The sequence below is a fragment of the Babylonia areolata genome, chromosome 33, assembly GCF_041734735.1.
Source record: "Babylonia areolata isolate BAREFJ2019XMU chromosome 33, ASM4173473v1, whole genome shotgun sequence".
Lineage (NCBI taxonomy): Eukaryota > Metazoa > Mollusca > Gastropoda > Neogastropoda > Buccinidae > Babylonia > Babylonia areolata.
The window spans coordinates 20,216,004-20,228,503 of NC_134908.1; the positions used below are offsets into that span (position 1 = coordinate 20,216,004).

Here is a 12,500-nt window from a genome sequence, read left to right on the forward strand (position 1 = left end):
GAGGCTGACACTGATAGTGAGAGGGTCACCCTCCCCTCGCCCCCCCCCCCCACCCCCACACACCTGGACCCCCCACATACATACTTACATATATACATACATACACAGGCCGACCTGGACTCTATGATGAAGGAGGCTGACACTGATAGTGAGATGGTCACCCCCCCCCCCCCCCACACACACACACACACACCTGGACCTCCCACATACATACATACACATATACATGCGTACATACATACATACTTACATACATACATACATACATACGCAGGCCGACCTGGACTCTATGATGAAGGAGGCTGACACTGATAGTGAGATGGTCACCCGCCCCCCCCCCCCCTACCCCCCACATACATACATACATACATACATAATTATATACTTACATTATTACATACTTACATACATACACAGGCCGTACTGGACTCTAAGATAAAAGAGGCTGACACTGATGGTGAGAGGGTCACCCCACCCCCTCCCCCACGACCGTCCACATACATACATACATAGAATAGAATATGTCTTTATTACCAAGTGTACCGGGGTCACAAGGAATATTGGGGGGCGGGGGGGGGGGTAGTATATAACAAGATACGAACACAAACACAGATATCGTAGAAATTAGGATACATACACGTGCATATCAATATAAAAAAAATTGTGCATACTCACACATGCACGCACTGCACACACACACACACACACACACACACACACACACACACACATACACACACACACACATGCACACACACACACACACACACACACACTCTCTCTCTCTCTCTATCTCGCTCTCTCTATGTCTGTCTCTCTGTCTGTATGTATGTATGTAAGTATGTATATACATACTTACATACGTACATACATGCATGCATACATACATATATACATACATACATACATGCATGCATACATACATATATACATACATACATGCATGCATAAATACATATATACATACATACATACATGCATACATACATACATACATGCATACATACATATATACATACACAGGCCGACCTGGACTCTATGATGAAGGAGACTGACACTGATAGTGAGATGGTCACACCCACCCCCCCACCCCCCATACACTACACTGCACTACACTATACTACACTACACTACACTACACTACACTACACTACACTGCGCTACACAACACTACACTTTCGTGACAGATTTCCGCTGTATCTGTTGTTGCTATGGTGACAGATTCTGATTCTATCGGGTAGTCCTATTGTGACATTGTAGCTGTATATGATCTTGCTGTGGTGACAGATTGTAGCTGTATGTGATCTTGCTCTAGTGACAGATTCTGGCTGTGTATGATCTTGCTGTGCTGACAGATTCTGGCTGTATGTGATCTTGCTGTGCTGACAGATTCTGTCTGTATATGATCTTGCTGTTGTGACATGTCGACAGATTGTGGCTGTATGTGATCTTGCTGTGGTGACAGATTGTGGCTGTATATGATCTTGCTGTGGTGACAGATTGTGGCTGTATATGATCTTGCTGTGCTGACAGATTGTGGCTGTATATGATCTTGCTGTGCTGACAGATTGTGGCTGTATGTGATCTTGCTGTGCTGACAGATTCTGGCTGTATATGATCTTGCTGTGGTGACAGATTGTGGCTGTATATGATCTTGCTGTGCTGACAGATTCCGGCTGTATATGATCTTGCTGTGGTGACAGATTGTGGCTGTATATGATCTTGCTGTGGTGACAGATTGTGGCTGTATATGATCTTGCTGTGCTGACAGATTCCGGCTGTATATGATCTTGCTGTGGTGACAGATTCCAGCTGTATATGATCTTGCTGTGGTGACAGATTCCAGCTGTATGTGATCTTGTTGTGATGACAGATTCTGGTTGTATATGATCTTGCTGTGCTAACAGATTCTGGTTGTATATGATCTTGCTGTGCTGACAGATTGTGGCTGTATGTGATCTTGCTCTAGTGACAGATTCCGGCTGTATATGATCTTGCTGTACTGACAGATTGTGGCTGTATATGATCTTGCTGTACTGACAGATTGTGGCTGTATATGATCTTGCACTAGTGACCGATTCTGGCTGTGTATGATCTTGCTGTGCTGACAGATTCTGGCTGTATGTGATCTTGCTGTGGTGACAGATTCTGGCTGTATCTGATCTTGCTGTTGTGACAGATTCTGGCTGTATATGATCTTGCTGTGGTGACAGATTGTGGCTGTATATGATCTTGCTGTGCTGACAGATTCTGGCTGTATATGATCTTGCTGTGCTGACAGATTGTGGCTGTATATGATCTTGCTGTGCTGACAGATTGTGGCTGTATATGATCTTGCTGTGGTGACAGATTCCGGCTGTATATGATCTTGCTGTTGTGACAGATTCCGGCTGTATATGATCTTGCTGTGGTGACAGATTCCGGCTGTATATGATCTTGCTGTTGTGACAGATTCCGGCTGTATATGATCTTGCTGTTGTGACAGATTCCGGCTGTATATGATCTTGCTGTTGTGACAGATTCCAGCTGTATATGATCTTGCTATGGTGACAGATTCTGACTGTATGTGATCTTGCTGTGGTGACAGATTCCGGTTTTCTGAGCTTTGAGGAGTACGCTCAGGTCATTGCTAAGCATCTGACCCCTCTGGATGAAGTCAAGATTGGCCTGAGACAGGTCAGGGTTGTTTTGTTTTTTTGTTTGTTTGTTTGTTTTCTTTCTTTCTTTCTTTCTTTCTTTCTTCCTCTTTCTTTAACTTTTTCTCATTCCTCCTCTTCTGTTTGTCGTGTTTGTTTTTTTTTCTCTGCGTGTATGCATGCGAGCGTATGTACATTTGTTTGAGATATTTCTTTTTTAAGTTCATTCTGTCTGTTCTTCTTCTTCCTTCCTTCCTTCCTTCATTTCTTCATTCATTCTTCCCTCCCTCCCTCCCTTCTTCCTTCCATCCTCCCTTTCTTCCTCCCTCCCTCCATTCCTTCCTTCCTTCCTTCCTTCCTTCCTTCCTTTCTGCCTCCCTTCCTCCATTCCTTCCTTCCTCCCTCCCTTCCTTCCTTCCTTCCTTCCTTCCTCCCTTCCTTCCTTCCTCCCTTCCTTCCTTCCTCCCTTCCTTCCTTCCTTCCTTCCTCCCTCCCTTCCTTCCTTCCTTCCTTCCTCCCTTCCTTCCTTCCTCCCTCCCTTCCTTCCTCCCTTCCTTCCTTCCTTCCTTCCTCCCTCCCTTCCTTCCTTCCTTTCTGCCTCCCTCCATTCCTTCCTTCCTTCCTTCCTTCCTTCCTTCCTTCCTCCCTCCATTCCTTCCTTCCTTCCTCCCTTCCTCCCTCCCTCCATTCCTCCCTCCCTTCCTATCTCCCTCCCTCCTTCCTTTCCTTCCTTCCTTCCTCCCTCCCTCCATTCCTCCCTTCCTTCCTGCCTCCCTTTCTCCATTCCTTCCTTCCTCCCTCCCTCCCTCCCTTCCTTCCTTCCTTCCTTCCTTCCTTCCTTCCTTCCTCTATTCCTCCCTCCCTCCCTTCGCTTCTCTCTGTGTGTACATTTTGTACTTCCCTTTTCTCCTCCTTTTCTTCCTCCCTACCTTCCCTCCTCCATTCCTCCATTCCCTCCTTCCTTTCTCCCTTCCATCCATCCATCCTCTCTCACTTTCTGTTTCCCCAGGCCTTCCAGGTGTTTAACAAAGACAAGAGTTGGCTACCTCAACCTGGAGGAACTGCAAGATGTCATGTGCAGTGTTGGAAGACTTCTTCCTTTCTTCCTTCCTTTCTTCTTTCCTTCCATCCATCCATCCTCTCTCTCTTTCTGTTTCCACAGGCCTTCCAGGTGTTTGACAAAGACAAAAGTGGGTATCTCAACCTGAAGGAATTGCAAGATGTTCTGTGTAGTTTTGGAAGAAAATCTTCTTTCCTTCCTTCCTTCCTTCCTTCCTTCCTTCCTTCCTTCCTTCCTTCCTGTTTGCCGTCCTGTCTTTCTGTTGCCCAGGCATTCCATCCTTCCATCCATCCATCCTCTCTCTCTCTCTCTTTCTGTTTCCACAGGCCTTCCAGGTGTTTGACAAAGACAAGAGTGGGTACCTCAACCTGGAGGAATTGCAAGATGTTCTGCGTAGCGTTGGAGACGTTCTTCCTTCCTTCCTTCCTTCCTTCCTTCCTTCCTCCCTCCCTCCCTGCCTTCCTTCCTTCCTCCCTCCATCCCTTCCTTCCATTCCTCCCTCCCTCCCTTCCTTCCTTCCTCCCTCCCTCCCTTCCTTCCTCCCTCCCTCCCTCTCTCCCTTCCTTCCTTCCTTATTTCTTTTTATGTTTTTTCTCCTTCCTGTCTCTCTCTCGTTTATTAGTTCTATCTTTTGTTTTTGTGTTCATTCATTCATTCTTTTTTTTCTGTCTGTCTGTCTGTCTTTCTTTCTTTCTTTCTCTCTTTCTTCAGACGCTTTTTGAATGTGACAAGAGCGAAAGAAACGACTTACTATGTTACACAATTTATTGGATAGGTTAGTTTGTGTACCTTATGCATGTCTGACATTTCTTCGCTTCTCTCTGTGTGCACATTTTGTACTTCCTATTTCTCCTCTTTTTCTTCCTCCCTACCCTCCTTCCTCCATTCCTCCCTTCCTTCCTTCCTTCCTCTATCTCTTTCTGTTTCCACAGGCCTTTCAGGTGTTTGACAAAGACAAGAGTGGGTATCTCAACCTGGAGGAAGTGCAAGATGTTCTGTGTAGTTTTGGAAGAAAATCTTCCTTCCTTCCTTCCTTCCTTCCTTCCTTCCTTCCTTCCTTCCTCTGTCTCTTTCTGTTTCCCCAGGTCTTCCAGGTGTTTGAGAAAGGCAAGAGTTGGCTACCTCAACCTGAAGGAATTGCAAGACGTTCTGTGTAGTGTTGGAGACGTTCTTCCTTCCTTCCTTCCTTCCTTCCTTCCTTCCTTCCTTCCTGTTTGCCGTCCTGTCTTTCTGTTGCCCAGGCATTCCATCCTTCCATCCATCCATCTTCTCTCTCTCTCTTTCTGTTTCCACAGGCCTTCCAGGTGTTTGACAAAGACAAGAGTGGGTACCTCAACCTGGAGGAACTGCAAGACGTCCTTTGCAGTGTTGGGGATGTCCTTTCAGCCAGAGAAGCTGAGACAGTTCTACATGCCGTGGACCTCAACAACGACAAACGGGTAGATGTCGAAGGTGAGCATAGAGTGGGGTGGGGGTAGGGTTCGGGGTGGGTACCGGGTGGGGAGGAATGCTTCTTCTTCTTCTTCTTCTTCTGTGTGTGTGTGTGTGTGTGTGTGTGTGTGTGTGTGTGTGTGTGTGTGTGTGTGTGTATCTTCTCTTTCTCTCTCTCTCTCTCTTTCTCTCTCTTTCTGTTTCTCTCTCTCTCCTCTCTCACTCTCTCTTTCTCTCACTCTCCCTCTGTCTCTCTCCCTTTTTCTCTCTCTTTCTCTCTCTCTCCATCCCTATCTCTCCCCGTCTCTCTCCCCCTCTCCCTCTCCCTCTCTTTCTCTCTCTCCCTGTCTCTCTGTGTCTCTCTGTCTCTCTCTGTCTCTTTCTGTTTCTCTCTCTCTCTCTCTCTCTCTCTCTCTCTCTCTGTCTCTCCATCCCTCTCTCTCCCCCTCTCTCTCTCCCTCTCTTTCTCTCTCTCCCTGTGTCTCTCTGTCTCTGTCTGTCTCTCTCTGTCTCTTTCTGTTTCTCTCTCTCTCTCTCTCTCTCTCTCTGTCTTTCTTTCTCTCTTCCCTCTCTTCCTCTCTCTATGCGTTCAGCCCATGTCTTTCATCTGCTTCTTGTTCCAGAATTTGTGGAGTTTCTGTGTGACAAGGTGTGACCTGCCGCTGATGGAGCTTCCGAGTTCAGTGTCTTCCATTGAATTCCATGGAACAAAACCTCTCTCTCTCTGTCTCTCTGTCTGTCTCTCTCTCTCTCCCTCCCTCTCTCTCTCTCTCCCTCCCTTCTCTCTCTCCCTCCCCTCTCTCCCTCCCTCTCCCTCTCTCCTTCCATCTCTCTCCCTCCCTCCCTCTCTCTCTCCCTCCCCTCTCTCCCTCCCTCCCCTCTCTCCCTCCCTCCCTCTCTCTCTCCCTCCCCTCTCCCCCCCTCCCTCTCTTCCTCCCTCCCCCTCTCTCTCCCTCCCCTCTCTCTCCCTCTCTCTCCCTCCCTCCCTCCCTCTCTCTGAATCCCTTCCTTTCTCTCTCCCTCCCTCTCTCTCCCTCCCCTCTCTCCCTCCCTCCCTCTCTCTCTCCCTCCCTCTCTCTGACTCCCTCCCTCCCTCCCCTCTCTTCCTCCCTCCCTCCTGTCTCTCCCTCCCCTCTCTCCTTCTCTCTCCCTCCCTCCCTCCATCCCCCTCTCTTACTCCCTCCCTCTCTCTCTCCCTCCCCTTTCTCCCTCTCCCTCCCTCTCTTCCTCCCTCCCCTCTCCCCCCACCCTCTCTCTCCCTACCTCTCAGTGAGCGTCATTGTCTTCCCTTTGTTTTGTCTGCTTTAACTCACTCAGTACGGCCAGTCCTCTCTTCTCCTCTACACAGACCCCTCGGATGTCCAGTGGGTGTCTGAATGACCCAACCTTTAGCTTCCGTCGTCAGAATTGTGGTATTCTTTGTCAACATTCACCTCTTCAGTATAAGAGCCTTCCGCTTGCAATATTTTGATGATGGTAATTGGGGTGAAACGCTGTTAACGTCGTCTCTTTCGCCGTTCGTATGGAGAGAGTTAAAATCAAAAGAACAATCGAAACACGTAGAACACAAACTTTACTATTTTGTAATATGACATGAGCTTCGTGTATAATAATTTTGTGCTATGTATGTGCTACTTTTTTTTCTTTTTCTTTTCTTGTTCATATTTAACATATGTTGTACTGTATGCCAAAACAAAACAAAACAGAGAGAATAAGTATTATTTTTGTTGTTGTGAGAGCAAGGTGAAAAAAGCTTTTCGACTAACCTTTTGCCCTCAATAGAAACATTCCAGTTCGAGTTTTCTCTGTCTCTCTGTCTTTCTTTCTCTCTGTCTCTCTCTCTCTGTGTGTGTGTGTGTGTGTGTGTGTGTGTGTGTGTGTGTGTGTGTGTGTGTGTGTGTGTGTGTGTGTGTGTGTTGTCTATGGAAATGAAACATATTTACAGCCCATCAGTTTATTTAGGTTTGGAGTGGCACTGACACAAATTAGACATGATGTGTTAGCATTTGTATTTGTATTTCTTTTTATCACAACAGATTTCTCTGTGTGAAATTCGAGCTGCTCTCCCCAGGGAGAGCGCGTCGCTACACTACAGCGCCACCCATTTTTTAAAAATTTTTTCCTGCGTGTAGTTTTATTTGTTTTTCCTATCCGCAGTGGATTTTTCTACAGAATTTTGCCAGGAACAACCCTTTTGTTGCCGTGGGTTCTTTTACGTGCCGCTAAGTGCATGCTAGCACACGGGACCTCGGTTTATTGTCTCATCCGAAAGACTAAGCGTCCAGACCACCACTCAAGGTCTAGTGGAGGGGGAGAAAATATCGGCGGCTGAGCCGTGATTCGAACCGGCGCGCTCAGATTCTCTCGCTTCCTAGGCGGACGCGTTACCTCTAGGCCATCACTCCACAGCAACTTACATCGCCACAGTGAGCATCAAAGGGAAAGAATGTGCACTCGAAGAAAGTTCTAGAAAATTTGTATAATATTCCTTTTCACTGGGTTCGGGGTGGGTACCGGGTGGGGAGGAATGCTTCTTCTTCTTCTTCTTCTTCTTCTTCCATCATCAAAATATTGCAAGCGGAAGGCTCTTATACTAAAGAGGTGAATGTTGACAAAGAATACCACAATTCTGACGACGGAAGCTAAAGGTTGGGTCATTCAGACACCCACTGGACATCCGAAGGGTCTGTGTAGAGGAGAAGAGAGAACTGGCCGTACTAAGTGAGTTAAACATTCATTCATTCTGTGTGTGCGTGTCACTCTCTCTCTCTCTCCCCCCCCTCCTCCCCCCCCACCCGCCCATCTCTCTCCCTGCCTTCCCTCCTCCTCCCCCTCTCTCTTCCCCCCCCCTCTCCCTCTTTCCCTATTTCTCTCATGATTTCACTGTCTTTCTGTTTTGTTTTTTCTTTGGCATGCCTACTTTCCTACATGATAATGTATTCCTTTCATATTATATATAACTGCTTCATGTTTATGAACAAAGTCAGTGTGTGTGTGTATTATTTGTAAATAATGAATATGTGTACAGGTTAGAGTCATTTCCTACATATATGTACATGTCACATATCAAAAGGTTATTGCATGCGTATTGTATGTATATGATAGTAATATCGTGTGTACATGTTAGTGACTCAATGAGAGCAGAAATCTATAAATACATCGTTGGATTAAAAGAAATCGCAGATGAAATCACACATGAAATGGATTTTTTCTTCTTCTTTTTTTCGTCTCTTTTCAGTGAGTGTGTGTGTGTGTGTGTGTGTGTGTGTGTGTGTGTGTGTGTGTGTGTGTGTGTGTGTGTGTGTGCGTGTGTGTGTGTGCGTGTGTGTGTGTGTGTGTGTGTGTGTGCGTGTGTCTGCGTGTGTGTGTGTGTGTGTGTGTGTGTGTGTGTGTGTGTGTGTGTGTGTGTGTGTGTGTGTGTGTGACCAGCGAAGTGATCATCTAGTCATAAAAAGTAAGCATTATTAGAACAGTATTTACTAGTAGTGATTGATGAGCACTGTTACAATTAGTATTAACTTCTGGAAACGTTTTCCCTTGCAACACCTGTGGGAAGTGCTGCGCATCCAGAATCGGCCTCCTCTCCCATATGAGGACACACACCGACAGATAAGCCTGCCTGCCTGCCTACTCATCCGTCGGTCCGACGGGAGACTCCATCCACCTAACTTGTTATCAGTAAGCACTGTTACAAACAGTATTAACTCACTCAGTACGGCCAGTCCTCTCTTCTCGTCTACACAGAACCCTCGGATGTCCAGTGGGTGTCTCAATGACCCAACCTTTAGCTTCCGTCGTCAGAATTGTGGTATTCTTTGTCAACATTCACGTCTTCAGTATAAGAGCCTTCCGCTTGCAATATTTTGATGATGGTAATTGGGGTGAAACGCTGTTAACGTCGTCTCTTTCGCCGTTCGTATGGAAAGAGTTAACAGTAGTAATTGCTAACCACTGTTACAAACAGTATTAATGGTAGTAATTGTTAAGCACTGTTACAAATATCACGTACCTCAAAGTGACCAAAAAGTGGTAATTCAGAAGAAGAGTGACGGGCGCAATAGCCGAGTGGTTAAAGCGTTGGACTTTCAATCTGAGGGTCCCGGGTTCGAATCTCGGTAACGGCGCCTGGTGGGTAAAGGGTGGAGATTTTTCCGATCTCCCAGGTCAACATATGTGCAGACCTGCTAGTGCCTGAACCCCTTTCGTGTGTATACGCAAGCAGAAGATCAAATACGCACGTTAAAGATCCTGTAATCCATGTCAGCGTTCGGTGGGTTATGGAAACAAGAACATACCCAGCATGCACACCCCCGAAAACGGAGTATGGCTGCCTACATGGCGGGGTAAAAACGGTCATACACGTAAAAGCCCACTCGTGTACATACGAGTGAACGTGGGAGTTGCAGCCCACGAACGCAGAAGAAGAAGAAGAAGAATTATTCTCATTCTTATTCTTATTGTGGTATTATGATGATGATGATGATGATGACAATCATTATCATCATTATCATTATTATCGTTACCGTCATTATCATGATTATGATGATTCTCAAAATTATCATCATCATCACAACACGACGGCACTGAATCTTGTCCAGAGATAAATCAAAGCGTTGACACCCAAGTCATTCATACACATGCGTAGTTCTAATTCAGTGGATTGAAAGATAAACCTCAAAACTACATGAAAACAGAAAGCAGTGGATTGAAAGATAAAACTCATAACTACATGCAAACAGAAAGCAATGGAAAGGATTGAAAGATAAAACTCATAACTACATGAAAAGAGAAAGCAATGGATTGAAAAATAAACCTCATGATTACATGAAAACAGAAAACAGTGGATTGCAAGATAAAACTCATAACTACATGAAAACAGAAAGCGGGGGAAACTGTAGCGTGGAGGAGGCTATTTTTAGAAAGACGTAGGTTTTGAGGCTTTACTTGAACAAGCTGTTTAACTCAAAGCAATCAGCCAACTTGTAATTTACAGTCACCGCTGAACAACATAACTCAAACTTCTTCTTCTTCTGTGTTCACTCGTATGTACACGAGTGGGCTTTTACGTGTATGACCGTTTTTACCCCGCCATGTAGGCAGCCATACTCCGTTTTCGGGGGTGTGCATGCTGGGTATGTTCTTGTTTCCATAACCCACCGAACGCTGACATGGATTACAGGATCTTTAACGTGCCGTATTTGATCTTCTGCTTGCATATACACACGAAGGGGGTTCAGGCACTAAGCAGGTCTGCACATATGTTGACCTGAGAGATCGTAAAAATCTCCACCCTTTACCCACCAGGCGCCGTCACCGTGATTCGAACCCGGGACCCTCAGATTGAAAGTCCAACGCTTTAACCATTCGGCTATTGCGCCCGTCCATAACTCAAATACACTAGCGCATTAGAAATGAGCAAAGTGAACCACAGGAAGGATTATGAAAGAACACGCAACAATAACAATGTATAAACATGGTGGAAAATACGATAACTTTGTTATCTTATCATTATTTTTATTTTATTTTACAAGATTGCCATTCTTTATTACAATATTAGGGTTTCCAAAAAAATGTTATTTTCGAACATGGTTAAAAAATATTTTTTTAAAAAGAACATCCTCATCATTCTCATCATTGTCGTTATCAGCATAATCATCATCATCATTATCACCATTATCATAACAACAAGAACAATTATAGGACCTAGCTATGACGTCACATCTTTCGACACCCCATGTATATTCCCGTTTGAACCAAGAGATTTGGACAACGACGTCAAAACATAATTATGATAATTAGATGTTATCATACAATTTCCAGGAATGGGAAATAATCATATCAATTCTTCGCCGCCCGTGCAATCTGTTTTGGAATTTCAGGGAAATGGAACTCTTCTATCATTAAGGCATTCGTGTCATCCAAGATTGATCTCCCTTCCCTGTATCCCGTCTTAATTCCGCACGTGGGCACACAAGTTCAATGGTTTCTTCTATCATCTTAAAACAGAAAAAAGAAGAGATTTTTTTTTTAATTTCTCTTGACACTCCTTTCAGAGGGATTAAGGCTTTCTTCTATTATCTTTAAAAAGTAAAAATAAAAAAATCATTTCACACTTCTTTCAGAGGGATTCAAGTTGAAGTTAGTTAATATTGATTAATTTATATTGTGCTTTTTCCGTGCAAAACTGGCACAGCTGTGCTGGACAATGTACAAACCGACGCCTAAAACTTGCATAAAAAACCCTCCTAAGAACTAAAGTTATAAGCATAATTTTGCACAGACAGTCAACCAAATGCTATTAATATGTATCCAAACACACAAACATCATCCTATGACAAAAATCATCATTCACAACATCCTTCATATTTTTCATCATACGTCACACCAAAATGATGCGAGTATTATATCACAATGCTCAACACTGATATCACATTGTATAAAACCGTATCACAACACGTATAATCCAAATCCAAAACTTAAAACCGGTAACATACATTCACATTACCCCCGAACAATGTACACAGCGCCTCAAAAACATACACAGAATATTTGAAACCAGTCACAGTACTTACTTGAAACCAGAAACCAGTTACAATAATTGACTGAAACCAGTCACAATAATTGCTTGAAACCAGTCGCAATACTTTCTTGAAACCAGTCACAATACTTGATTGAAACCAGTCACAATAATTGCTTGAAACCAGTCACAATACTTACTTGAAACCAGTCACAATACTTACTTGAAACCGGTCACAATACTTACTTGAAACCAGTCACAATACTTGAACCAGTCACAATAATTGCTTGAAACCAGCCGCAATGCTTACTTGAAACCAGTTGCTATACCAGTCACAATAATTGCTTGAAACCAGCCACAATAATTGCTTGAAAACAGTAGCAATAATTGCTTGAAACCAGTCGCAATACTTGAAACCAGTCACAATACTTGAACCAGTCACAATAATTGTTTGAAACCAGTCGCAATACTTGAAACCACTCGCAATAATTGCTTGAAACCAGTCACAATAATTGCTTGAAACCGGCCACAATGCTTACTTGAAACCAGTCACAATGCTTACTTGAAACCACTCGCAATGATTGCTTGAAACCAGTCACAATAATTGTTTGAAGCCAGTCGCAATAATTGCTTGAAAACAGTAGCAATACTTGAAACCAGTCGCAATACTTACTCGAAACCAGCCACAATACTTGAACCAGTCACAATAATTGCTTGACACCAGTCGCAATACTTGAAACCAGTCACAATACCTACTTGAAACCAGTCACAACCTTGAAACCAGTCACAATAATTACTTGGAACCAGTCACAATACTTGAAACCAGTCATAATGCCTACTTGAAACCAGTCACAAT

The 12,500-nt window shown here is 44.3% G+C and overlaps 1 protein-coding gene across 2 annotated transcripts in view; it reads left to right on the top strand.

Moving 5' to 3' along the window:
- The window catches only part of LOC143277259 (neo-calmodulin-like), a 14,826-nt gene extending 8,942 nt beyond the window's left edge, over nt 1–5,884 (top strand). For both annotated transcript variants that reach the window (XM_076582037.1, XM_076582038.1), the window contains 3 exons: nt 2,588–2,676; nt 4,992–5,148; nt 5,751–5,884. In XM_076582037.1, coding sequence (XP_076438152.1) covers nt 2,588–2,676; nt 4,992–5,148; nt 5,751–5,782 — 278 coding nt within the window. In that variant the 3' untranslated portion in view covers nt 5,783–5,884. The remainder of the gene's footprint in view (nt 1–2,587; nt 2,677–4,991; nt 5,149–5,750) is intronic.
- Nucleotides 5,885–12,500: the final 6,616 nt, after the last annotated feature.